This window comes from Gadus chalcogrammus, chromosome 14 (assembly GCF_026213295.1).
Source record: "Gadus chalcogrammus isolate NIFS_2021 chromosome 14, NIFS_Gcha_1.0, whole genome shotgun sequence".
NCBI lineage: Eukaryota > Metazoa > Chordata > Actinopteri > Gadiformes > Gadidae > Gadus > Gadus chalcogrammus.
The window spans coordinates 18,185,621-18,213,167 of record NC_079425.1 but is presented as its reverse complement, the minus strand read 5'-3'; the positions used below and the strand labels follow the sequence as shown (position 1 = coordinate 18,213,167).

The window sequence follows — 27,547 nt, the reverse complement described above, 5'->3', positions numbered from 1 at the left end:
AGCCCCCGAGACCGAAGGTTTATTTGTTATAGCGGACATTTTGCGATGAAACAATATTGAGTTTGAGCTGTCAATCATGGGATATTGCCCAATATCCCGAGATAGCGAACCAATCAAATTGCGCCATCTTAGGAGGTTCACGTGTAGCATATACTAACTTTATATAATATCTATGTATTTATCTATGTATCTGTATAATCTGCTGAACACTCTCTTACTAGTCTCTACTCTCAAGGGTCTCAATGCGGCTTTGGTCCGTGTCTCCCCAACGTGACGTCATGCAATGCATTCTGGGGGAAATGAGAATCAATAGCTAACCGCTAAAATTACTTTACATTCCGTTTTGTGATACCTACATAGTTTGTGATAACAACATTACATACAATAAATAACAGTTTAAATCTTTATTACCAACAAGCAAATTGCACAAATTCGTTGGAAAATAAACCCTGCAACACGGCCTTCAACTACTTTAACGGCACAGACAATCCAAAACCCAAGTGGAATCTGTAATGTCTGTAGCTAACTACTAACAGGCATATGTCTATTTGGACACGACTACACGTGAGTTCTCAGTGTTCGGTTTATTCAAGAACTGCCACACAGAACAACGCAATACCTTAATGTGTATCCCTTCTTCTTCTTTGCACAGAACATGCCCTAGGCAATGACACTGACCCTCAGTGGTCACTTCCTGTCATTACAGAATCTAAATGGAAAAAGTGTGTAGGCCTCGTTGAAAACGTGAGAAGCTTTTACTTCTTCGCCACCTACAGAGTTTGTTATGTACGATCATTCAAAGACCCCATGTGATTTTTCATAGACATTTGTCCGATGGAACCAGGAGCCTCGGAGGCGGGACTTATTCTTCAGAGGTCTATTGAGATTAAACATCTCTTCAAATGTCCTGGCCAAGACAGGCAGTAGTAGCCTACAGTCACTCATAGCATAGCCTACACACAAAAAATAAGAAAGATAAAACAACTAAAACAGTCCAACAGACATTTTGGGAGGCTCAAGGAGGAGGATAATATTAAGTTTGAGCAACAGAGTGCTCAAACAAAGTGCAAAGACATTTCGGGAAGGCTCAAGGAGGAGGGTAAAGTGTAGTCTTGTGGTGGACTCTATAGACATAATTCACCATAGCCTACTGTGTTATTCACATGTTATCGTTGTATTATAGGGACACTGTCTCTTTAAGATCACATCACTTGTGTGTTGATATGCCGGTCATCGCGATGTTTGAATTTAACGTTTTTTATGTGACAAAATGAACGACCTGCCGTTGCTTGTTGAGGTGAGAAATTGTCTCTTCCCTTATTTTATCGCAATTTATAAAGTCTATAGACAGAACGTCTTACCTGGGAGCCAGCGGAGCCTCTATGTTTAAAAACATAACGTCTTAGGGGCCGTGTCCACCAAAAGTATCAACAGAACACAAACTGAAACAAACTGAAACATGTCGGACGAAAGTTTAATAACAGCTGTGAGTGAGTGTCCGGTCCTGTACGACCTCACGTTAAAGGTGGTATTCCCCGTACTGCCTCCTGCCACGATTAATGCTGTGGACCCACACTCTCCTCCTGGCAACCACGACAGGCGCAGGGGGATCGTCCGCAACCTCCGCTGCTACGGCAAGAAGCGCTATTAATCTTGCATTCATTTTCTAATAAAATTGTAGAAGCAACCAGAGAGGACGTTCAGGTGTCAGATGCCAGATGATGGAGCCAACAGATAGAAGCTGTATATCTATGAAACAAGCGATGATGCGTATTAATGACGTAAACGAAAAACTCTCCGTGCGCCTTTTTTGAGCGGCGCGCACAAACGCGTTGAAAGCAGTGCACAGGGCGCTCCGCCTTTTAAAAAGGCTTTTGGTGGACACGGCCCCTTACCTGGGCGAGTGTCGCTTCAGTGTGTGCGCGTGCGTGTGTTCTTACCTGCGCGTGTGCCGGAGCCGTTAAACATCTTACCTGTGCGTGTGGGTGCGCGCGCGTGTATGCGTCACTGCCTTTGTGTTGACGTGCGGTGTGTGCGCATGCTTGTGTGTGTAGTGTGTGTGCATGTATATGCGTTTCCTGTTTGTGCGCATGTTCCTGCTTGTGGCGTATATATGCCTTCGCGCTTGGCACATGCACACTTGAGTAACTTTAGCACCAGGTGCGAAAGGCCTGCTATTATAAGATATATGCAATGCTGTAGCAAGCGAGGATGCACCCACACAAGCATTTTAATGTGGAACTAACGTCTCCTTGAATTATCCATTCAACATCGTAACGCTATTCAATTCTATACTGTTTAATCTTACATGGCTAATTCTCTTGGTTTGCAGATGAAAGTCAACCTGCCACGTCAGGCGTCATCCCTGACCTTTCGCAGAGGATTCAGTGCCCTTTTGCTGGGTTTCATTTGGCTGCTAAATACTTTAAAGACACTTTCCCCTGAGAAAGAATAGATTTATTAAGAAGAGGTAATCAGGAAAGAATACAGTTTTATACAAAACTGGAAATACTTGTCAAGCTGCTGAAATAGATTGAACGATGAATCTCATACCGTTGGGTATTGCTCAATGCAAACATTTGGCGTGTCTGTTCATAGATTATAGATTCTGTGAATGGGTGTAGAGCACAGTACACAAATTGTTCTAGATATACTTTTCATTTATATACGTGGAAGTGGTACATGCCCGCCACCTAAGCCATAAGTGAGTTTCTTCTATACAAAGCTTGTAAAAATACATATAAATGTTTCAAGAATAAGCACAATATTACTACTGCAAAGTCCTGCTAAACATTTCGAAATAGACAGGATTCTGTATGTGTTACACTCATAAGTATTAAACATTTGTGTTATAGTTGTCATACACAGAAAAGCTAGTACAGAGTTGAAAGACCATTAGTGGAACACTCATTTCAAGAGAGTTGCTTGTAACACGTCACAAGTTAGGGAGCTCAGACTGCCTGTTCATTATTGTACACAGCAAACGGCTCTGTTGGACTGGCAAAGCAGGTAACCAAAAGGTGTTGAAGGGTCGTTTTGTGATTAAGGCAACACAAAGAAAAATGTAAATGACATAATAATGTACTGGCCAAAAATTTGATATGCTGTAACTGTAAAACAAAGCTCCCACTGTCACATAGAGGCTTGAGAAGAGAGGACATTGGGTGACATTTTTATCTGCTACATAGGTTTCCCAGTATTTATATACATTTCGTTTTAGCCCACCAAGGGAATAAAAAGAGGGAACCAAAACATTAAGACCCTCCACGCTTCTCCCAATATCCTCATCCATCAATGGCAACCTTATGACCCTATTGGGATTAGTAAGGGTAAACTGTAGGTTGAATCAAACCATGCATCATGCCAGCAGTTTACAATTGGTCCCTTTTTTCAGTTGGGAGCTAAGGAATACAGCGGTATCTAGGAAAGAATGTTATAGTTAACTTGATTTGTAATATCTGTGTTTAGGGCAGTGCCTAATGTTTGAGATGAATAATGGGACTTCGGTAATGTTCCTCCAGTGAACACAAGACTGTAGTCTATTGTTCCTTAAGGCTGTCAAATGTGTTGTGGACCTTGGAAATTAATCTATTAAAAAATAATAATAATAATAATAAAAGAAAGACAGAGAGAGAATCTTTCAAGACAATAATATAACATATAAATATTGTTTCTTTGTAACTCTATAAACAATACAGCTGGTCTTCTATATATATATACTCCATTCCTAATAACAAATATACAGTACACAACAAATCCATTTGGGGTGCACATACTGGAAGGGCACAGTCTAATACATGTGTTCCATACAAATATTAGTTTATGTACAATATGATCAGTTAGTTGCTGTACATTGGGTGACGAACAGGGGGGGGGAGGGGAAGAGAGCGAAAGAGAGAGAAAGAGGAGTAGAGAGAGAGAGAGAGAGAGAGAGAGAGAGAGAGAGAGAGAGAGACAGAAAGATTGAGAAAGGGATAGGGAGAGAAAGAAACAGAGACAGAGAGAGAGGGGACAGAGAGAGAGAAGGAAAGAGATGGAGAGAGAGGAGGGCTCCTCTTCACGAAGAGGGCTTGGGCTCGATCCTCAGCGACGCTTCATAGAGGCTCTCCTCATCCAACACACTGCTGCTGTCCAGGAGATACTGGGATGCCTGAGGAAGGTAGAGCACAGGTGAGTAACACTTGGTACAGTCACAACATTACAGTTTAACACTCGGACCTTAACAACTGTTTTGGACTTTTCTGAAAGGTACATACAAAGTTGTACAAACAAAGATAATACAGTTGACCTCAGTCAACAGTAAGTACAGTCAGAACAGAGCCAGATAGGTACACTGTCCAAACAGTACAGACAGACAATTATAGAGTTGGGACAGTCAGAATAGTGAGTACAGGCCAAACTTCTTAAGTTTGGACTGTACTCACTGTTTTGAGTCTAAACTATTCAACTGTACAGTCAAAACAGTCACAGCAGTTAGAGGAGGCGATATGCTATATCCGTATATTATTTAAAACCATCCACTTACCTTTGGCTGATAATCAATCTTGTAAGCTGTCTGCTGAAACTGGCGTATCTCCCGGATGATGTGGGATATCTAAACACAGAAACAAAGGGGCTTGAACCAGGATGAACGGACTCAAGATACTATACAGGCACTAACCGATTGAGACAAACTAAAGGTTAAGGTTAACCATCTTGTGAACTTTATTATGTGAAGGTCTGTTGTGACAAGGGAACCTATGTGAACCTCCTGGGTTTATCATAAACAAACTGGAAACATAGCAGGCAAGACGAAGCGTCTGACAGCCTCTGTGTTTCATGTAGTAAAATCTTTTGAAAAGTATGACACAGGTCACTCAATGGGCGTCGCTTACCATTCTCATCTTGGAGAAGTTGACCAGCTGGTCCTCGGTATAGTTGGGGGTGCCCTCCTCGATGAAGGCCAAGTCTGTCAGGTACATGCCCAGGTAGGGAACGCACGGTGGGTCACAGCTGAGGAGGACAGCCACGGTCAGAGGGTCAGAGAGGAGGCTCTCACACACACTCACATATGCATGTACTAGTACACACATTCACAAGTCACGCACACACACACACGCACACATAACACACACACGCCCACGAATGCAAAAGTCATTCACACACACACACACACACACAGACTCACACATGTGCCCTTAATGCTCACACACGCAAAAGTCACGCACAATCCGGCATACACAGTATCTAAAGTGACCTAAGTTTCTCACTTCCTCATATCTCAATATACTCACTTCTTCAGAGCCTCTCTGAGGTTTTTGAACCTCCCCTCAGACGACACCAGCTTCTGTAACTTGTCAATTACGGTCTTGGTCTGATGACATGGTGCCACACAAAGCAAACATCAGATCAGACACGCTTGTCATTATTCCTACTACTGTCCCCCCCCCCCCCCCCCCCCCCCACCTTTTCACACACATGACATTTTCAGAGGTCAAAGTTGAGCATGATGAGATAATGACAACTGGCAAGCCCGTCTTAGCAAATTCATAATCAGTGAAAAAAACAACAATTGATAACTGCTTCAAAATCCAATACAGAGTCTTTAAGACATTTCCAACAGTCCAAGGAAGGCTTGTCATTTATCTGAATTCACATTGCATCACTTTGGATTAGATAACTAAATAAACACTATCAACTAAGAACAATACATATTATAGTTTGGTGGTTTTCAGGACACTCGAGTGGACCTTACAGTGCAGTAAAAAATAAACTTCAGAAAACAATACAAATAGTATAAATAGATAATACACAAACACACAAAAAAGGACACCAGAAGAAAAAAGTGCAGGGGGACCACAAGAATCACATGCAATTTGGTATATATCGCGAAGGCGTACATGAACAGTTCGGGCTCAGAAAAAAACAAATAAAAGTTGTGACAGAGTCTGACTTGAGGAAGTGCCTCTGGAAAAGTAAATATAAGTGTTTATCGTAAGGGTAGCTGACCTGCTTGATACTTTAAAGTGTTGTCAGCTGATGAGCTTGATGCTCAAATTAAAAGTGTGGTCAGCTGATCTGCTTGATAATTATAGTATTAGTGAGGTCAGCTGACCTGCTTGATACTAATCGTAATAGTGTTGTCAGCTGACTTGCTTGATACTAATAGTAATAATGTGGTCAGCTGACCTGCTTGATCCTAATCATAAAGGTGTGGTCAGCTGACTTGCTTGGTACTAATAGTATTAGTGTGGTAAGCTGACCTCCTTGATACTAATATTACAAGTGTTTTCAGCTGACGTGCTTGATACTCATAATGAAAGTGTGGTCAGCTGACCTGCTTGATACTAATAGTAATAGTGAGGTCAGCTGACCTGCTTGATACTAATAGTATTAGTGAGGTCAGCTGACCTGCTTGATACTAATAGTAAGAGTGAGGTCAGCTGACCTGCTTGATACTAATAGTAATAGTGAGGTCAGTTGACCTGCTTGATACTAATAGTAATAGTGAGGGGAGCTGACCTGCTTAGAGACTTTGAGCCAGGTCTTCTTCAGGCGGAAGATGGAGCTCCGGTTTAGGGAGGAGGTGATCTCAAGCACAGCGTTGTAGTTGTGGAGACAGCGGCAGATGTCGGCCACCGCCACCCACTTCTCCAGAACCCCAACCCGCAGGTTCACGTCGTCCCATTTCAGGATCTCCGTGGCGATCAGGTTGCTGATCTGGGAACGTAGATAGGTAGGAGATAATGAAACGTCCATACAACAACTGCATAGCATCTGTTTATCTATATATATTTATCTATGTATCCATGAATTTATTTATATATGCGCAATGTATGTTTGTATCTATCTATCTATCTATCTATCTATCTATCTATCTATCTATCTATCTATCTATCTATCTATCTATCTATCTATCTATCTATCTATCTATCTATCTACACATCTATATATTTGTATCTATATATGTTTCCATCTATATAGATCTTTCTGTCTGTGTATCAATTAATCTAGTTCCAGGAATTTATTGATATATATGCAACTATGTATCTTTCAATCTTCTGTATGTATATATCAATTTATGCATCTATATGTATATATGCAGGTATCTATGCATACAGCTTCGTCTTTGAAGGCATGTATCGGATTCTTTCCATGTATCAATCTATGTAAAGGTATAAAGTAAGGAACCCTCACATCATTGAAGTGTTTGGTCGTCTTCATGATGTATGGAGTCCTCTCATTCTTGTCGTTCTTCATCCAGCCTTGACCAAAGAACTCCCTGAAGAATTGAGGAACATTGTAGAATAAACCCTTAATTCAATGAACAATATAATTGACCACTCCTGTGTCTTGCTCACGTGGGTGTATTTTATGTGTGTTTGTGTGTGTGTGTGTGTGTGTGTGTGTGTGTGTGTGTGTGTGTGTGTGTGTGTGTGTGTGTGTGTGTGTGTGTGTGTGTGTGTGTGTGTGTGTGTGTGTGTGTGTGTGTGTGTGTTCGTGTGCGTGTGTGTGTGTGTGTGTGTAAACTCACTCGTAGGGGATGACCTTAAATACCAGGTGATCCAGCAGAGTGAGCTGTTCTGCTATCTCCAAGGCAGAGTGGCTCTCAAACGGCTCTGACTTCCCCCCTTCCAGTCCCTGAAACACAGACCACAGGCATCAGACTTAGGTAGGCTTTGGCGGCCTCCTGAGGACAGCAGGTGAATTGCAAGGGTTTCTCTTACCATCCGTGTGATCTCCTCCAGGCTGATCTGGTGGTCCCCAGGGTCCTCCTGGGTAAGAGTTCTGCAGGGCGCACATGAACATAGCTATTAGAAAAATGTCTTTGTAGTTCTTCGTCATGCACAGTACAAACAAAACACAAGGCAGGGAAACATTAGTATGCAGAGGACATAGGTTGAGGGAGGGAAGCACAGCAACTATACATTTCACCAGACAGTCCCTAAAATACTAATTCTAAAAATAAATACAGCATTGTAAAAGAACAGCTGGTGCCAACTAAGTAATTTGATTGGACAAGAAACATTCCATGAGTGCTAATAAAGAGTTACAACACTGGGAATGTTAACTATAGTAACTATATTTATCACTCCTCTGTACAGGTACTTCTATTAATCGTTAATTACGTTAACACAAGCTGTTGACTCATCAAAATCACAATGACACCAAAGCAACTGTCAGCAGAATCTTATTTCACTGGTTGCACAATAAATGGAAACATACAGACCTACACAAAGTAGCAAGCTAGTGTGCAGGAAAATGTGTATGCGTTGCTTGGCAACACTCTAGTCCCATCAAGCTGAGGAACTATTTGTGTTTGCAGAGCAAAATAAATGATTGAATAAACAAACAGATCATAATCTGTTGCCGCTTATTACTGTTAACTAACAAATGGCGCTTGTAGAAGTGTTATAATAGAAGCTGAGAAAAGATCAGCCAGCCCATTTGGTGAGATATTGCCTCATTATTGTGCACCTGATGATGTTGGCAGCGGCCTTCCTCTCTTGTGTGAGCAGCTCAGGGTCGTGCATGACCTCCTCCAGGAAGCTGATCACCCTGAGCTTCAGCTCCGTGTTCACCTCAAAGTCCTGGTGGGCGGTGGGGGGAGAACACGTTACAAGAGAGACGCTAGTACTGGAACATGATAGCAGAGACGGTAGTACTGGAACATGATAACATAGAGACGGGAGTCTCGGTGACCATGCGGGCGAGTGTGTGGGAAGAGAGATGGAGGCATGAAGGATGAGAGAAGGAAAGAGAGAAAAGAGAGAGATGGGGGGAGGGGGGGAGTGAAACGGCAATAAATAAGAGATAGTCGTAAACAGTAAACTAAACAGTGATAATAAAAGTCGTAAGATAGACCAGACTGACAGACTGACAGACAGACATAAAGACCGATAGGCAGACAGACAGACAGACAGACAGAAGGAGTGACATATAGGGAGACAGTAGGACAGACAGATATGCATATAAAGAGACAGTAAGAAAAACAGACAGACAGACGAGCAAGCAGACATAGATTAGGCAGACATACAGGCAGACAGACAGTTAGTCTTAAAGACAGGAAGACAGGTAGAAAGACAGACAGACAGACAAGCAGACATAGAAAGATATATGGAGAAAGTAAGACAGACAGACATATAGACTGTAGGATAAATACACAGACAGACAGACAGAGATATAGAGAGACAGTAAGACAAATAGATGAACAGAAATATAGAGAAACAGTATGACAGATAGTCGGATAGAGAGACACTAGGACAGATACACCAACAGACATGCAGACAGACGTAGAAAGAAAAACAGATAGACAGACAGACAGAAAAAGACAGACAGACAAACAGTGAGACAGGCAGGCAAACCTGGGCGTGCTTGGAGACCCAGTGTCGCAGGACGTTGAGGACTCTGTTGGTGGCAGCTCTCCTGATCACAAACTCCTTGTCCCCGTTCCTCTGGTCAGTGGGGAACCCTGGAACACAGAAGACCATGTGACCTTCACACTCCGCTATAAATCCTGGCCCTCTTCAAATACAGTATTTAAAAACTCATACTCCACTCGTACACAACACTGCCTGGCTACTTAAGCTAATGCGCTTTGGAATGTGTTATTTAGAACATCGAGTTCTGAAAAGAACAAGACGTACACACACACACACACACACACGCACACACGCACATACACACACACACACACACACACACACACACACACACACACACACACACACGCACGTACACACGTACACACGTACACACATACATACATACATACATACATACATACATACATACATACATACATAAACACACACACACACACCAGGACTAGAATTTGGTATATATTTTATACATTTCTGAGATTTTCCTTCGCATCACTATTACAAAAACATTTCTGATCACCATTAAAGGGAATCTGCTTTAATTCAAATGGGGATTAAAAAAAAAAAAAGCCCAGTTCTCTTCAATTCATAAAACAAAGGACACCTTGTTATATTCTAGTTTCTACCCAGGGTACTGACCAGTGCTGGCAAGGGACATTCGGCGGTACTTCTCCTTGGTGGGAGTGCCGTCGTTTGCGCCGGCGGTTGCGATAGCAAAGGCGGAGGCGGCCGACAGGGCGCTGCGGTTGTTGTCCAATTCCCGACACGAAGACACCACCATGCCGTTGTTAAATGAAAACAGAGAGAACTCTATGGTGGAGGGGAGGGAAGAGAAAAATGTAACCCTTGTTTCATATCACAGCATTGGTGCTCATATCATCAGCCAAGCATTTCAGCCACATTATGGTTATAGTTGTAAACTTTTGTTTATTTCATGTAAATGTTTACGTAAATGTGCACATCTTTATGTTGTGCACAACATAAAGATGTTGTGCACAACATAAAGTGTGCACATCCACATGTTTATTTACTTTATTTATTTTGTGTTTAATTATCTTTATGCATTTTTATTTTAATTTTCTATAATCTATTTATATTAGGCTATAATGTTTCCATCTCGAGCTGAGGTATCTTGACAGAAAATACTTTCCCCCAGGACAAATAAAGTACTCAATTACTCAAATACTCAAAAATTCAGCATGGACCTTGCATTTTAACTCATTCAAATATTGATATATATTGAAAGATTGAATATTATCCATTTGCATCGTCAGTCACCGCTACATAGGGTAATATGGCGCGTTCATATCACTGGGAATTATGGAGAAACCATTTTCGCGACGTCGGAAAGTTCTTGTGAACGACACCTCATGACGCTCTGCTGATTCTACTTTCGTTCTGCAACTGGGGCCAGATTTCGATGACAGAGTTGCTCAGTTGGAGACGTATGGTTTACTAGCGACACGCATGAACATGGCGGAACATTAACGTTTTACTCAATATCAAAGAATCAACCATCGTAATACATACTTTACTATTAATTGACGTTGTTACCGTCTAATGGCATCGACTTTGCTCAGTTTTAAACGTTGTGTACTGGTAAGATAAGGGCAAGTGTAGCCTTCCATACAGTGGCAATACAATATGCTTCTCATAAATAAAAGCAAAAGGTAAATAGGTGATAGGCTACAAGGAAATAAAGGCGTTTGAACTTGAATCTGACCCTACTAAATTCTGTTTAGTTCTAACTGGTTTATATTGGATGAAAAAAAACTTGCTGTGAAGAACTTTTAGATTCCAAACGTAAGCATGAGCGTCATCACTGACGAGGCGTCTTGTTATCACCAGGACCTTGAACGCGCCTTTACTTCAAGTGATGCAAACGGTCATAACATGCATCGCGTCTTAGATCTTGTAGTTCTCAGTTGTAACCAGCAGATAGCAGCAGAGCGTAAGAACAGAAAGACGATCCAAACCATACAACCTCCAGCTTACCATCGAGCTTAACGCAGGAATTTATGATGGCTATTCATTTTATTTAATGGCCGAGTTTAATCGTGTGAGATAATGAGGATGATGATGATGATGATTGTGATGGTTATGGGGACAATGATGAAGAATAACAATAATTAAAAAAGATGATAAAGATTATGATGATGGTTGTGACGTTGATGATGATGATGAAGATGATGATGATGAAGATGATGATGATGATGATGCTGCTGCTGCTGATGATGATGATGATGATGATGATGATGATGATGATGATGATGATGATGATGATGATGATGATGATGCTGATGATGGTGATGATGATGATGATGATGATGATGATGAGGATGGTTATTTTAAAAGGACTAATCCGCAATGTATAGAAACTGGAAAAATTTTAACTTTCTCCAAACAAAGACCCAGACCTCCACAATACGTTTGTTTCTTCTCCTCCCTAGCCCTGCAGTGATAGCTGCTGGCTGGCATCTGCTGTGTAAGCAGACAGGCCAACAGTTGTCAAATATAAGCGCTTCACTTCATAGACCACACTACTGAAGACAAAGAAGAAAAATGTTCCTGGTTGGCATTAAAAACTCTCTCTCTCTCTCTCTCTCTCTCTCTCTCTCTCTCTCTCTCTCATCCTCTCTCTCTCTCTCTCTCTCTCTCTCTCTCTCTCTCTCTCTCTCTCTCTCTCTCTCTCTCTCTCTCTCTCTCTCTCCATGTCTCCGTGCCGTCAACAGGAAGGGGTCGTGACGTTTCTCTTAGCCAAACAACGAAACGCAGCCTGCTGCTCCTTAGCATAGCGGGGGTGGGTGCAAGTCCACACACGCACACACACGCACACGCACACGGACATGTGCGTGCATAACATCACTGCTCACAATGGAGAGGACCCTGTGCGGTGTACATAGGCGTGTGCTTGTGTGCCGCGTGTTCACGTGCGTAACAACAGTGAACTCTGTAAACTTCAACATAACGTGTCTCCCCTCTCTTGGCAATGTGCCTACTTTTCTACCTCCCCCTCTCTCTTTCTCTCTCTTGCTCTTTCTCTACCTCCCCCTCACTCTCCCTCCGCCCTCTCTACCTCTCCCTCCAATTCCATCTCCCCCCCGTTCCCTCCCCCTCATTCTCACTCTATTTTCTTCCCCCTCTCTCTTCCTTCCTCCCTCTTTCCATCTCTGCCTTTCTCTCTCTCCTTCCTCCCCCTCCCCAAAAACACATCTCCCTTACCTATTCTACCCTCCCTACGTCCACCCTACCTCCCCCCTTTTCTACTCCCCTCCTTCATGAATCTCCTATCCCTCTGCACTTCCCTCATTATCCATTCCTCTCTCTCTCTCTCTCTCTCTCTCTCTCTCTCTCTCTCCTCTCTCTCTCTTTCTCTCTCTCTCTCTCTATCTTGTGTTCCCTGCCTCCCTGTGTTGGACCGGGGGCGGCTGATGCAGAACTCGCACATGGTTGCTAAGGTACCAGGTTTCCCTCCACCTACACACGCCAGGCCATGGCTTCCCTGCTTCCCGGCATCGTGGGCGGAGAACGCGGTGGGGATGGGTTGTGTTGTTATGTGCACAAAGACGCAGAAGGACCAGCAAGAAGAGAATGGAAGAAAAAGCACGGTGGTGATGGTGCTGATGTTGGTGATGGTGTTTCAACTGTTATGGAGGGGGTTCACGTGTATTGATTGTTCGTGATGTATCATTTGTCTCGGTCATTGTGGTGCGGGGACGCGTCCCTTGATAGCTGTGTGGAGAGCATGTGACTCCGTGTGGAATCCCCCGTATGGATCACTGCCTGAACGGAGGCCTGTGAGGGGGATCAGGGCATCGGTCCAGCCAGAAGCACACCTCTCAATGCTGGGAGGGTGTTTTCCTCCCTGTTGCACTGCACATACGCAGCACATAAAGAGTTTCTGCAAAGTAGAACTTCCAAGCATCTTCCATCATCTTCCATGATGGCCTCGTGCCTCATCCGTTATATAGTCGCCAAACAACATAGATGCTTCACCGGCATACAATAATGACATACGCTTTATAAGCAAACGAAAGGAAACTCTTACACATAACTGCCCATCTTAAATATTATAATTTAACGAAATGCTTTTGCGTCGTTTGTGTCATCTGTTATTTTGTAGGGTTTTTAAATAGCGTTCTGAAATGATATGTATTGATATTTTATCTACACTTAGAAATTTGGATGACATGTTCGGGATATCTGATGAGAGAAATGGGATGATCAACTAAACGTTTTTTTGGTGCGATTTACCCCGGAACAATCTTAACCTTCAACATGGGTTCTCACCAGAGTTTTTGGCCTTGACATTCTTGGGAGTGCTGGGGGACTTTGGGGGTGACATCTCAGCCTCGACCTCGTCACTTGGGGGGGGCTCTTCGTCACACACCTCCCTCACTGCCATATCTGCACAAATCACGTCACGTGATAAATCACAGTGCACACATCACATGACACACGTCACCTGACACGTCACATGATGAATGAAATGATGCAAATCACATGATACAGATCACATGACAGGTCACACGACACGTAACATGATAAATCACATGACACAGAGGATCACACGTCACATGACACGTAAGGGACATAAGGTAATTCTCAGCTGTAATAATGTGCCCCGTTGTGTGCCCTTATGTAGTGTTGTTGGTATATTGTCATGTTACACATTATTATTATTATTATTTAATGCATTCGCAATAGCTGATTGAATCATTGTTTGTTTGTTTCTTTGTATCATCTACATGATCTAACGGTGCCAAAGAACAACATTTGGTCTCCATCTGACCGAGAGCGCATACTCCACTCCATCTGTCCTCTACTATACTGTACCCCGGCCCCCCTCAGCCCGTCTGGGCCGCCCCCCCCTCCGGAGCGCCACTGGTAACCCCACTAGGTGCTAACCTTGCTTGGACAGAGGCGAGTCCTCGGCCTTGCCCTCGGCCTTGGTGTCCCCGTCGTCGGGGGGGGTCTTGCTGGACACATACAGCTTGTTGATGTCCAGCGTGGTCTTGCTGAAGGGCGACACGGTGGAGTGCAGGCCGGTGTAGCCGTTGGGGGAGCAGCCCAGGGCGGCCAGGTCCAGTGCCTTGCCCCCCGTGATGATGGGGATGTTGAGGGAGAGCTTGCGCCGGCGGTTGGGCGAGGAGGTCTTGGTGATGGAGAGCGGAGGAGGCGAGGAGAACTTGCGGCTGGCGCGTGGTGACTTGGGCGGCTCGCCGTACAGGAGCTTGTTGCTCTGGCTGCTCGCAAAGAACAGCTCGAGGGAGCTACAGGAGGAGGAGGAGGAGAGAGGGAGGAGGAGGAGGAGGAGGAGAGAGAGGCGACAGAGGGGGGTGGAGGAGATAGGAGGAGAGGAAGGGAGCAGAACGGAAGGAGATGAGGAGGAGGAGGGGGAGGGAGGGAGGAGAGGAGAGAAGAGAGGAGGAGGAGGGTGGGATAAGAGGAGCAAAGGATGTATGCAGAGGAGAGAAGAGAATATGAGAAAAGGGGCCACAGAAGGAAAGGAATAAAAGAGAGAAAGAAGGTATATCGCCATCATTATTTTCCCGAAACACCTGTAAATGCATGTGATCATGATCACAGGGGCAGATGTTCCCTGTTCACCCCAGCAGGCCCGGAGGGAACAGGGTAGGGCGAACAGGGCTGCTGATATGCTGAGCATGAGCACCACCACACACACACACACACACACACACACTGTTTTTAAACAGTGAGCGCCATCCACAACACAGTCACTGCGGAGCTCTTCAGGAGCCCCTGCCTCTTTATTTAAGCTACATTGTTGAAGACAGCCTCCTCCTTGCAGAGAACCACCCCCTCCCAGGGCCTATAAATAGCATGGCAAGTGACAGTGTGGGAGGCACGGGTTCTGCCAACAGCAACCCAGGGGAGGCCCGCACCAACAACACACACACACACACACACACACACACACACACACACACACACACACACACACACACACACACACACACACACACACACACACACACACACACACAGGGAGAGAGGGGGGAGAGAGAGGTGGCGGAGGGGGGGGCGAGAAGGAGAAAGGGAGAGAGCGAGAGAGGTGGGGGGGAGAGATAGAGGAGGAGTTAGAGAGATGGAGAAGGAGAGAGAGAGAGGCGGGAGAGAGAAAAAGAAAGAGAGAGAGAGATTCCTAGAGATCCGGTTATGTTTGAGCAACAGAAAGAGATATAGAGATGGAGTTGGAGAAGGAGATGGAGAGAGAGAGAGAGAGAGAGAGAGAGAGAGAGAGAGAGAGAGAGAGAGAGAGAGAGAGAGAGAGAGAGAGAGAGAGAGGGATATGGATTCCACCACAGTGGGGGCTGCAGCAGAGGAGTGGGCGAGCAGGGAGCCTCATGTCCTGACTTGGTGGTGGTGGTGGTGGTGGTGGTGGTGGTGGTGGTGGTGGTGGTGGTGGTGGTGGTGGTAAGGGGGGGTTGGGGGGAGGAGGGGGGAGAGAAGCTGTGGCCACGTTTGTCTCCATCACCAAATCACTCAGGGAGGAGGAGGAGGAGGAGGAGGAGGAGGAGGAGGAGGAGGAAGGCACAGAAGGAAGGAAGCACAGAGGAGAGCTGAGAGAGGGAAGAATCGAATGAGATGAAGGAATAAGTGAAGTTTGAGAGGAGAGGCGGGACTTCAGAGGAGAGGATGTGGACGAAGAACACTTGAGAGAGAAGCAGATAAGGGAGGAGGAGAAGATAGGAAGGGAGGAGATTAGAGGAGGAGAGGACAAGAGGAGGAAAGGAGATTGGAGGAGGAGAGAGTAAGATTAGAGAGAGCTAGAGAAGAGAGGACCAGAGAAGGAGAGGAGGGGGGAGCAGATGGGACAGGGAAAGGAGAGGTGAGGAGAGAACGGAGGAAGAGAGGACATGGGAGGGAGAATAGAGAATCAAAAGGGGGGCATAAGAGAAGGGGGAGAAAAGAAAGGGAGAGAAAAGGGAGAGAAGGTCTGGGTGCAAAGCGCCACACTCAATTTTTAATGCTAGAGAAAGAGAGAGAGAGAGAGAGAGAGAGAGAGAGAGAGAGAGAGAGAGAGAGAGAGAGAGAGAGAGAGAGAGAGAGAGAGAGAGAGAGAGAGAGAGAGAGAGAGAGAGAGAGAGAGGACAAGGAGAAAAGGAGAGGGTGGGATCCTGCAGCAGAGTGAAGAGTTGCCATGGTGACAGTGCAGTAGAGAGAGGGATGGTCAGACTAGGGGAGAGAAAAAGAGAGAGAAAGGATTGAAAAACAGAGGAACGAGAGTCAGGACAACACAAAAGAAAGAAAGAAAGAAGGAATGAAACAATGAAATACAAGTAGAGGAAAAAGGAAAGAAAAATGAAGGGATACCAGAGACAAAGAGGGGGATGAGAGTGAAGGACTTGGACCACCAGCTGCTGTGTTGCTATCAGCGATGCAGGGTAGTGAATGTCATGTGGTACCCCCCACTGTGTCTCCGTCTTACCCAAACCTCCTGTCACATTCCTCCGGGCTTTCAGCTGCTTTCCCTGGCCTTGGCCGCTGATAAAACCCAACAACAAACCCTTTCTTCCACTGTTTGGTACCGCAAGGCAGCACTGCACAGCTTTCGCTCTCCAGACACAATAGCTTGAGTCTTTTTTTTCTTTTGAGGGGCGTGTCTCACCGTGCTGGGATGGCGCTGATGGGCTTCTTGTAGATGGTGATGAGCTTGTCCAGCACCACGTCGGCGCTGGAGAACACGCGGTAGGAGTGCAGGAAGGTGTTGAGGAAGTCGATGGAGAGGAAGCGCAGGTCGGTGAGCCGCTCCAGCAGGCGCTCCACGCTGGCGTAGCGGATCTGCAGCACCTTGCAGGAGTTCATCATCTTGCTGAAGCGGATGTCCACGTCATCGCAGTACAGGCTGGTGTCCGACCTGCAGGGGAGGGTCGGGGTCGAGGTGTATTAATACCGCTAATAAGAAATACTCTACAATATTGTTAGGTGTAACTGTTAATTAACTGTTCATTAATGAATGCACCCTTATTGTAAAGGGTTAGTTGTGCAGCACTATCGCTTTTATTCTAACGGCTCTAATTCTGATGACGTGACTTCATTGATCTCAGCCAGTCGCTTGGGATAAAAGTGTCTTCTGAATGTGAAGTATGGGATACTAATGTTGTTTTACTGATGGCTGTTTGCTTCTCAATGGGTTTATAGAATCAACACTGCTGCAACAACCTGATTATGAATACTAATTTCAATTGTATCCTGATAAAGATCCAGACAACTGCCTTGTATGGTGAACCTAAATTACATTCTCAAGTAGATATCATTTTTTCAAGTAGATGTTTTTGTTATGTGTACAATCATACGAGTATGTGAGCAGTACAATGAAAAATGGAGTGCTCTGATCATTCTGATTTGATTGCTGAATTTGATTTCTAAGTCTTTTAAAAACAGAATACATGTAGAAGAAGGGACATTTTCACTTCCTCTGTTTTGTTTGAATAGGGGCTCCATCTCATTCCCACACGCACGTATACACACACACCCACACACACACACACACAAACACACACAGATAAACAAACCAACAGCCTGTTTAGAACCTTGATTTCTGCGAAGGCTGAGTCTCTTGAGTACCTCTGTGTTGACGCAACTACCACGTCCTTACCAACACAATGGTTGCTCGCCCAACACAAGCGTCCCCCGTGTAATTGTGTTCCATGCATGATGCGGTACATGTGCATTGCAGTGGGGGGGGGGACGGGGGGGATGGGGGGGAGGACGACAACACTCACTTAATCATTTGTGGCACAGTGACTTTACTGTTCTCCTCGAAGGCGTTCATCATCAGGCCGTTGCAGCGTATGTTGTCGATGCACTGTTGTCGAGGTGGGGAAATGCTAATCGTTAGCACGACGTGGTGACCCACGCCCACAAACAGCGGGGCTTTAATTCAAACCTGGGTTTTCAACCCTTGAATATGCACAATATATGTAGAGCCAAGGGGGCAATTTTTCAAATGTTTAAAATGTTTAGCTTGTCTGCCCAAGCTTATCTCACGTTGCTTACATCCAAGAAATGCCAGTGCAATACTGTACATAGGTGCTTAGGTTAATGCTACTGGTATATGCAAGTTGCTCGGGATAGTATTGCAGTAATTGTTATTTTGGGGGTAAGTATGTGGAAACCTACATAGGAATGTGAATTACTGAAAAAAATATGTTGTTGTTCAAAGCTAAATAATATACTAATCCTAATATTTTGGGAAGCATAAATTGTCATAGGTTAGCGCCAATTTTTTATCCTGATGTTTATAATGTTCCACTATAGAGACATGGGTAATAATGATGAATCCCTCTGGCTGAGGTCTGACGATCCCTTATGACTAGGCGACGCTGTGTAAGGGAGGTGGAGGGGGGCTGTGGGACCACGTGCCTGGCTGATGTCGCTGGTCCAGGCAGCCTTCTCCTGGCGCGACGAGGGCACCAGGATGACCGTGTACGACTGGATGTCTTTGGGCTCCACGATCACCTTGAAGTCCAGATGCTCCACATCCTGCCCAGTCTTCTCTGGCTTGGCTGGGAGTTTGAAATAAACCGCAGAAGACCAGTCAGTTGAACAGTTACATCGCACTGAGATATGCTTCGATCCAATTCCCTTATTTACAACAGGGTGCAGTTAAATGCTCTGACAGTGATTAAATGTACTATATTTAACATTGACCCCGAGTGTTAGAAATGGGTACTGCAGTCCAGATTCACCCGCCCCGTCCTCCCCAGACTCGTAGCTCACCTGGGTTGCCAGATTGAGGTCAGGAACACAATTGCAACATTAGAATTTGAAACAAGTGCAATTATTCTATTTTGACAATGAGAGGTGGCATCGAGTTTTAGACATTTGATGATTTTTAGTCATTTGACCAGTTCATTTATACGCTTTATACGCAAATTATAAACAAGCCCATCTTGAAAACCTTTTGGGCTCTAAGCTGTCTCTATATTTCAATTGCAAAGATGTACCCGTGTTTTAGCAAAGCCCTGGTCATTAGGCTTTTTCGAAGGAGGACGAGGCAGTTCAGGTAGGATCTAGTACAATCTCCTTTGATCCAGTTATTTAGCTTGCTTCCATGGCTGAAGCACATTGTGTTTGTGTGCCAATTTGGTTTTTACCTGGCTACCACAGGGTTTTCTAAGAATAGTGAATCATAACACACAGGCCCTAACAACAACAAATGTTCCGACACAGAAGTGAAATTTCAAAGGAGAGCATACTGGCTAAAGCATAGTTTCTCTCTGGTTAATCTCTGATGGTCAATTTATGATTCATGATGATTTCTTTTTATGTACAGTAAATTTGTTACATTGCTCCTTCAACTAATTTCATACAGTTGACTACTTTAATACTAATTTAATACTCTTGAGTACTATTGATTACATTAGAAGACACTTACTTTCATCATCCGTTCCTTCTAGTTCCTCCATTAAGGTACAGTCGATCAGAGAGATGACTCCATTCTGTGGTCAATGGTCAAATTACATAACATGATGTAGCACACAACTTGTAACTTGTTAACAGTGTATTGTTGACAGACATCATGACTTTAAGTTACTATGAATGCTGCAGTCTAAAATACTGGACGGGAGAAGATGAAATAACAACAAAACTTTAAAATACCAAAAACATTTTAGCAATTAAATGAATGAAAACAGATTGAGCTCCAGTTGTAAGCTGTTAGCTGCATGTAGCATATGGGCTAGGCTAACAACCCATCTCTGTACCTTGGTGATGTGCAGCTTCCCCCCGGAGCCCCGTGTGCAGATGATGAGGTGCTTGGAGAATAGGAAGCACTGCCTCTCCCCTTCCTTCTTCAGGGAGAGAGAGCCCAGTCGTCCCCTTGTTATCTTGCCTCGCTCGCTCATCGGTACCTGGATCAGGGAGCCTACCAAGGAGGCCCGGACACACACACACACACACACACACACACACACACACACACACACACACACACACACACACACACACACACACACAACATACACACACACACACACACACACACACACACACACACACACACACACACACACACACACACACACACACACACACACACACACACTCGCACACACACACACACACACACACACACACACACACACACACACACACACACATACACAGACACACATAACCCCCCCACACAAACACACACACATACACACATGCCCAAACATACACGGACAGACAGAAAGACAGACACACAAACACAGTCAATATAATATTTATTAACAACATCAATAAACACTCGCAATCTCAGTATATTTGAAATGGAAAGGACCATGGGTTGGTCATTGTACTGCCCAACATATGCGCTGGGTCCTGGGCAGGTCCAGCAGGGCTCACCTTGCCTGACGAAGGTCTGGCTGGTGTCCAGGAGCACCTCACAGCCCTCCACGATCATCCTCTCGATGGCCAGGTTCTTCCTGATGTTCTCTGTCTCGCTCACCTCGTCGTGCATGATCCTGGACCAGACCAAAAGTTAATCTCTATACTTCTCTGTTGTCTGTGACGACGGACGGATTCGTTTGGGACCCAGGGGTCACTACGAGATGTTTTCCCTACATGGTTAGCACACTAGCAGGATATATATCTAAATATACACATAATACAAAATCTAGTTTTATACAATTCAATTTATTTGGATCACACTTTTCTAAATACTGGAAGGCACTTCACATAACAGTATGTAAAATACTCCAGTAAAAAAAATATAACATTTTATAAGAAGATGCTATACCAATACAAACGAAGTGTCAGAAAGTAGTATGCCTTGCAGCCCCACAATCGCTCTATTTGTAAGGGCCGTTATTGATTAAGAGCCCACTGATTTCTGTAGAAGCTCTGAGGTCCTGAGTAGTAAGGGGAGTGGTACTTGAAGCAGAGTCTTTTCATTACGATGGAGCGTCGGTGAGTTACTGTCGCTGCTGACCTGGACAGTTCCTCTAGCTTGGACTTAGCGTAGTCGAGACTGGTCCTCTCCACATGCTCGTGAGGCGTGTGAGCCAGAAGTTCGTGTAGGGTCAAGATGTAGCGCGGGATCTGAGAGAGAGAGAGAGAGAGAGAGAGAGAGAGAGAGAGAGAGAGAGAGAGAGAGAGAGAGAGAGAGAGCGAGAGAGCGAGAGCGAGAGCGAGAGAGAGAGAGAGAGAGAGAGAGAGAGAGAGAGAGAGAATGGTAGAGATAGAGGGAGAGAGACAATGGTAGAGATAGAGGGAGAGGTAAAGAGAAATTGATGGGGGACGTTATACTGCCTGGGTAGCAGCAACTCACCCCATCAGGGGTCGAAAACCTTGAGAACCACGCAAAGCAATGATGTTATATTGTATCATCATAATGAATCTTATGTGTAATGATTCAATAATTGGACAACTAACATTTCCCAAGAGTAATATAAGAACATATTACTGGAAGACAAGTTGGCAATCAGTTAACGCAATGACAGAAGTGTGCCGCATCTGAGACTTTCCCCGCTTAGACTTTGTAATTAGTGATCCACTTCATATCCTACTAAACACCCCTCTTGCATTTCCTGAAGTATCCATGTGTGCTGCAGTCAGCCCGCGGTAAGGTAATGGAGGTTGGGCAGCCATCGAACCTGGAACATGGGGTAGGTGAGGAAGGTCTCCAGCGTGCGCTCTTCACAGTCGGGCTTGGCCTCGTACTGCTTCAGCAGCTTGTCAAAGTCCCGGTTCTGCTTGCAGTGGGCCAGGATCTGCAGGCTGTACTGGTGGTTCCTCACAAACTCCTGGTAGATGTTCAGCATGGGCAGCAGGATGTCAAACAGGTCCGCTGTGGACAGAAGTAGTGTTGGTGTTAATACGATATTATTAACATTATTATTGTTTATTATTATTATTATTATTATTATTATTATTAAATTATATTATCATTGATGATATGATCAAGAACCATATAATTGTCCAATGACATCATCATTGTCACTATTATCATTATTATCGTCATCGTTAGCAGTAATAGTTGTAGCAGTTGGCGTATTAGTAGTTATCATAGTAGTACTAGTGTTAGCAGTAGAAGGTGGCAGCAGCAGATTGTCATTGGAGTGAATGCAGATGTCGTAAACGAGACAACGTTGGTCCAAATACATGGTGGCTAGTTAGCATCCAAATCCATCTATGATACATCGTTTTAGCACCCAAGATTGTGTGAAGAATCTTAGGATGTGTTGAGCAAGTTTGGTTCAGGGAAGATTAAAGTGATATGCTCCTACCCAGCACCAGTGTTGGCCAGCTGGCAATCCTGGCCTTCAGGCCCTGGTAGAAGATCTGGTGCAGGAACATGATGGTCTCACTGCAGGGTAACACAACACAAGACCAGGGGAACGTTGTTGTTATTGCAGTGATGTTTGTTTCGTTGTTGTTTCAGTTGTTGTTGTTGTGGTGCTTGGTGTTGTTGCTTCATCAACAATGCAAACAACCAACCAACGGCCAAATACAGTATCCAGAAATAAGAATTACAGATCTTAAGAACTTTAAACAATTTTTAAATCATAAAATATTCAAAGTTGTTTCTTATTTAACTTCTAAATCTAATCTTATCCTCAGTCAAACATTCAACTTAAATATAAGAGCAAACAATGAGTGTTGTAACGTTATCTTGGGGTAGGGGGGGGTATCCATGTGTAGAGTTAGCATGCTAACGCTATCAGAGTCATTGCCTGTTGAGGAAGATGCTGCTGACGTCGTCGTGGGTGATGGGGGGCTTCTTGGAGCTGGCGGCCATGCGAAGCGGCCTCAGGAAGTTGTTGACCAGGATGTGCAGCTGCTGGACATACTCAGCCTCCGCCTCTAGCATGCTGAACACCACTTGGTTCCTTTTCCTCATGCTTTCCGCGTGGGGGGAGCGGATGTAGTCCTGGATGATCGTCTTCCACTTCCTGCGGCAGATCCAGCCTCGCAGAAAGCTCTGGACCTGATGGGGTGGGAAACAGGTAGGACCGGTATGTTATGGTCTGGCTGTGTGTGTGTGTGTGTGTGTGTGTGTGTGTGTGTGTGTGTGTGTGTGTGTGTGTGTGTGTGTGTGTGTGTGTGTGTGTGCGTGTGTGCGTGCGTGCGTGCGTGCGTGCGTGCGTGCGTGCGTGCGTGCGTGCGTGCGTGCGTGCGTGCGTGCGTGCGTGCGTGCGTGCGTGCGTGCGTGCGTGCGTGCGTGCGTGCGTGCGTGCGTGCGTGCGTGCGTGCGTGCGTGCGTGCGTGCGTGCGTGCGTGCGTGCGTGCGTGCGTGCGTGCGTGCGTGCGTGCGTCTGTGCGTGCGTGCGTGCGTGCGTGCGTGCGTGCGTGCGTGCGTGCGTGCGTGCGTGCGTGCGTGCGTGCGTGCGTGCGTGCGTGCGTGCGTGCGTGCGTGTGTGTGTGTGTCTGTGTGTGTGTATGTGTGTGTGAGAGAGAAAGAGTGTTTGAGAAAGCTGTGGTAACACAAACATATGTCTGTACTCAATTGTTTTCTACTGTACTGTAACGGTAGCTTTTATGTTGACTACACAAGGAATGTAATTGAGTACTCCAATAAATTCACAAAATATATTAGCGTTTTGCATTTTGTGTTGCTCAGGTAACTGAATGTAGCTGGCAGTTCCTTGACAAGGAAGGTACTCCAGGACCTAAAGCGTGGAACACACTGGGCCAACTGTTGGCCGTTCGGGAACAAATCTGTTTTAGTGTTAAGCTGTGTTGGAAGCTTTTGGAATCACGTTGATGGTGTCCTGTCTGATTCAACATGCAAAGTCAGAGATCGTTGGCGTCTGAGGATCGGAGCCTCTGATTGGTTGTCTGCTGCTAGGACACAACCAGCGAATCAATGCGGTTTCTTGGAGGGGCGGGCTAGCGCCACGAGCCTAGCACCACCAATGTTAAGGAGACTTGTTGCATCTCATACAAGCTCAGAACGTACAACTTTTCTGCCGAACTGGTCAGACGAGAGTCAACGGAGTAGTTAGATAAAGGCAGTTGGCCGTTTGTTTGAGTCTGGGCTGTGTGTGGGCCCCTTTAAACTAAGCCTGTGAGGTTGCTCAGCAGTAAACAACGCTGACTGGCTGACTGATCTGGCTGTGGTTTCTACCAGGCATCCCCCCGACTGGGACTATCAGGGGGTGAAAGCAGGATGTGGCTTAACATAACCTTTCCTGAATCTGGAAGGGAAAACAAATCCTGAGGTACACATCACTGCTAACTGAGTGCTGCCCTGTACAGTCACCACCCTCTGTTAGGCCAATGTCTCGGCAGGACATATCAGAGTCAAAGGGGAGCTATTTCTAATTTAAGAGTACTGCTTCCTACACGCTTCGAGAAAAAGTGCAGTCTGCACATCAAATCCATTTGAACAGAAATATATTTTTTTCAGGCAGGCGGAAGTGGAGCCGAGTCAATCAAACCCTTGATTAAAATCATAGAAATGATTCTAACACTTTCAAATCATCCTCTCCTATGGTCCTTTCATCCTTAGAGCTCACCTTCTTAATCTTCTTGAGCTCCGTGTCATCGTCACTGGGGGGAACCTCAGGAGTGGCCTGGATCTTCTCGTTGTCCTTCAGAAGACCGGCGATCTGACCAACCAAGAGAACCCTTACTTCTGCTAACCAGTCACCACATATTAGACCGTATATGGTTGTTCTCTGGAGTTCTTTCCTCACCCTTATTAATGTTGCTTACGTTTTTACAATGATTTGATTATTATTTGATTATTATTTTTCTTGCATTTAATATTCATAAACTGTATTGAAAATGCCCTTATTTCAAGGGTAGTCGATCATGAGCAGCGAATGTATTTAACCTCCGTTATCTCGCTCGACTACTGCTTGCTTTACCCTCTTTTTACTCCCTCCTGTCTGTACTCTCTACTGGCTCTCTATCTGGTGGATCAGGCAGACGTGAGGCATTCCTTGCATTGGTAAGGCATGACACATGAGGAGAAGAAACTGCAACATTTCTTCAACTTTCACCCATAAATGAAAGCATGAAGGGGAACAGCAAGAACGTCTCAGTTTGATATAGAAGCTAAGACATGAGTTGATAATGGGCCGTTGTGTGCTGCAGCCTGCGCTACAATAGCCGCTGAATCCAACACAAGGAAATCATTCGTTAATTTGGGAACCTCCATGAGCACATTAAGGGAGATGCAATGGAGCTTTTTTTCTTTCTTTCTATTGAATGGTGACAAAGCATGCGGGTAGCAGCGGTTTAATGAGGGGCGTTAGGGTGCCCCTTGAGTTGGGGTGTTGACGATGTTGCTGTGGACTGGGGATGTGAAGGGAACTGTTTAAGCTAGGGTATCAGATCTGGGAATGCTCAACCCTGTATCCCTTCACATCTCTCTCCTTGTTTACTTTCTCTCATACTTTTTCTTCTTTTCTCTCAAACTATATCCCTACTTATTACAAAGCTAATAACACACACTAACACACACAGTCGCACTTGTATGCACACACTTAAACACATAAACACACACGCAGGATTTATGCGGTAAAAACACTTACCTCAGATTTAAGCCGCTCAATCTCAATTTCACCATCCTCTATCTGTTGTCTAAGTTGCTTAGCAACCGTTTTCTCCGTCTCCACTATCTGGAGTAGATGGAGATACTTCTGCATGAGGGTCTCATGCTCCGTGGCTAGATTCCTGTAGCTACACACACATGCACACACACACACACCCACACACACACACACACACACCCACACACACACACACACACCCACACATACACACATAGATAGAGAAATACAGACACAAAATAAATATAATTGGCTGATAAAATGATTGATTAAACAACACCTCACTGCTATCTTCATAAGTGTAACATACCATAGATAAAATCTTAGAACTTAAATCACCCTATATAAAATATAATTGATTGATGACCTGGTAGTTAGATGACCAACGGGTCAATACAAATGACCTAAACATAGGCCCTTCTCCCATTGTTCCTGTTTGTTGGAAGACTCTAGACAGTAGAAAGGTCAGGGGCAAAGGTTAAAGGTGTCTGTATTAGCTAGTACCTGGCCTGTGTGATGGCCGCCACCCACTCATCACAGTCCTTGACGTCCTCGGTGCGGAGCTCCAGCGCCTTCTGGTTGTCATGGTTAAACGTGATGGTGAAGTAGTACTGCAACAGAAGCACCAACACAAACACACGCGCTTAGGGTTTAGAGCTTTGTTTTCATCAATGTCGCCGGGAGAACGGAAGCAGCAGATGGAGATCATACAGAAGGTGCTTTTATTTTGAAAGTGAGAAAATATTTAATTGTTACTCATTTCTTACATATTTATAGAGATAGTGTGATCCCAATAAGGAAGTAGTTTGTAGTCTGTGTGTGTGTGTGTGTGTGTGTGTGTGTGTGTGTGTGTGTGTGTGTGTGTGTGTGTGTGTGTGTGTGTGTGTGTGTGTGTGTGTGTGTGTGGGTGTGTGTGTGTGTGTGTGTGTGTGTGTGTGTGTGTGTGTGTGTGTGTGCTGTTTATGGATGAGGTGCATTTGTAATGAAAGTCTTCAAGAATCTCCTCGGGCTACACGCTCTGGACGCAGGAACGCTGTCTGACCACATGTTTCTCCCCATTTCTACAATTTCTGTAATTCGGCAGCAAATTAATTAAATCTAACCTCGAACCTCTGACCCCTCTCCTTGCTTGGCAATTTTACCAATATTTTAAACAAATGATGCCAAAAGTGTGGTTATTTTCTATTAGCATTTCAGCGCAGGCTGGTGGAACAATAGCACAATCAATCTATTTTAGACAAATGCCACCAATTATATAAGACTGAGGCTTTGTAAATAGACCACTTCCAATGCAATATATTGGCTTTCAATTCCCAAATGCCAAGAGCACATCTGTGAAGGGGAGTAATGTAGCATATTTCCTGATGAGCGGCAGAACGGGCCTTTGTCAATAACGTGCATCCAGGCACTTGTTTCCTGTGAGCTAGTGTGTCAAGCCTTTTAGACGGCTATATTTAGCGCACCGCTGCTAGTGCCACACAGAGACATTATCTGTCAGCTTATGAGATAACACAGCCTCGCAAGTCCTTCCACTCAGTCTGGTTTGGGGAAGAACCCCGATACGGGATCCTGTTCCATGGACCACAGAGTCTTCACACCACTCCTCCTCTTCTCAGACACACACATACACACGAACACACACTCACACGCACACAGGACACCAACACACAC

General features: G+C 44.9%; 1 protein-coding gene across 1 annotated transcript in view; it reads right to left on the bottom strand.

Annotated features, from left to right (window-relative positions):
* Positions 1-4,057: 4,057 nt before the first annotated feature.
* Positions 4,058-27,547, bottom strand: part of LOC130403567 (ras-specific guanine nucleotide-releasing factor 1-like) — a 28,418-nt gene continuing 4,928 nt past the window's right edge. The window contains exons 2-27 of the mRNA XM_056607982.1: positions 26,381-26,487; positions 25,859-26,006; positions 24,836-24,928; positions 23,051-23,304; positions 22,604-22,683; positions 21,971-22,164; positions 21,307-21,416; positions 20,721-20,839; positions 20,096-20,256; positions 19,768-19,831; positions 18,753-18,895; positions 18,113-18,195; positions 16,996-17,244; positions 14,271-14,635; positions 13,653-13,769; positions 10,002-10,172; positions 9,345-9,451; positions 8,458-8,570; positions 7,707-7,767; positions 7,514-7,620; positions 7,177-7,261; positions 6,502-6,699; positions 5,274-5,353; positions 4,875-4,992; positions 4,526-4,594; positions 4,058-4,150 (exon numbers count right to left, since the gene is read on the bottom strand). Of these exons, the coding sequence (XP_056463957.1) occupies positions 4,058-4,150; positions 4,526-4,594; positions 4,875-4,992; positions 5,274-5,353; positions 6,502-6,699; positions 7,177-7,261; positions 7,514-7,620; positions 7,707-7,767; positions 8,458-8,570; positions 9,345-9,451; positions 10,002-10,172; positions 13,653-13,769; positions 14,271-14,635; positions 16,996-17,244; positions 18,113-18,195; positions 18,753-18,895; positions 19,768-19,831; positions 20,096-20,256; positions 20,721-20,839; positions 21,307-21,416; positions 21,971-22,164; positions 22,604-22,683; positions 23,051-23,304; positions 24,836-24,928; positions 25,859-26,006; positions 26,381-26,487 (3,489 nt within the window). The remainder of the gene's footprint in view (positions 4,151-4,525; positions 4,595-4,874; positions 4,993-5,273; positions 5,354-6,501; positions 6,700-7,176; positions 7,262-7,513; positions 7,621-7,706; positions 7,768-8,457; positions 8,571-9,344; positions 9,452-10,001; positions 10,173-13,652; positions 13,770-14,270; positions 14,636-16,995; positions 17,245-18,112; positions 18,196-18,752; positions 18,896-19,767; positions 19,832-20,095; positions 20,257-20,720; positions 20,840-21,306; positions 21,417-21,970; positions 22,165-22,603; positions 22,684-23,050; positions 23,305-24,835; positions 24,929-25,858; positions 26,007-26,380; positions 26,488-27,547) is intronic.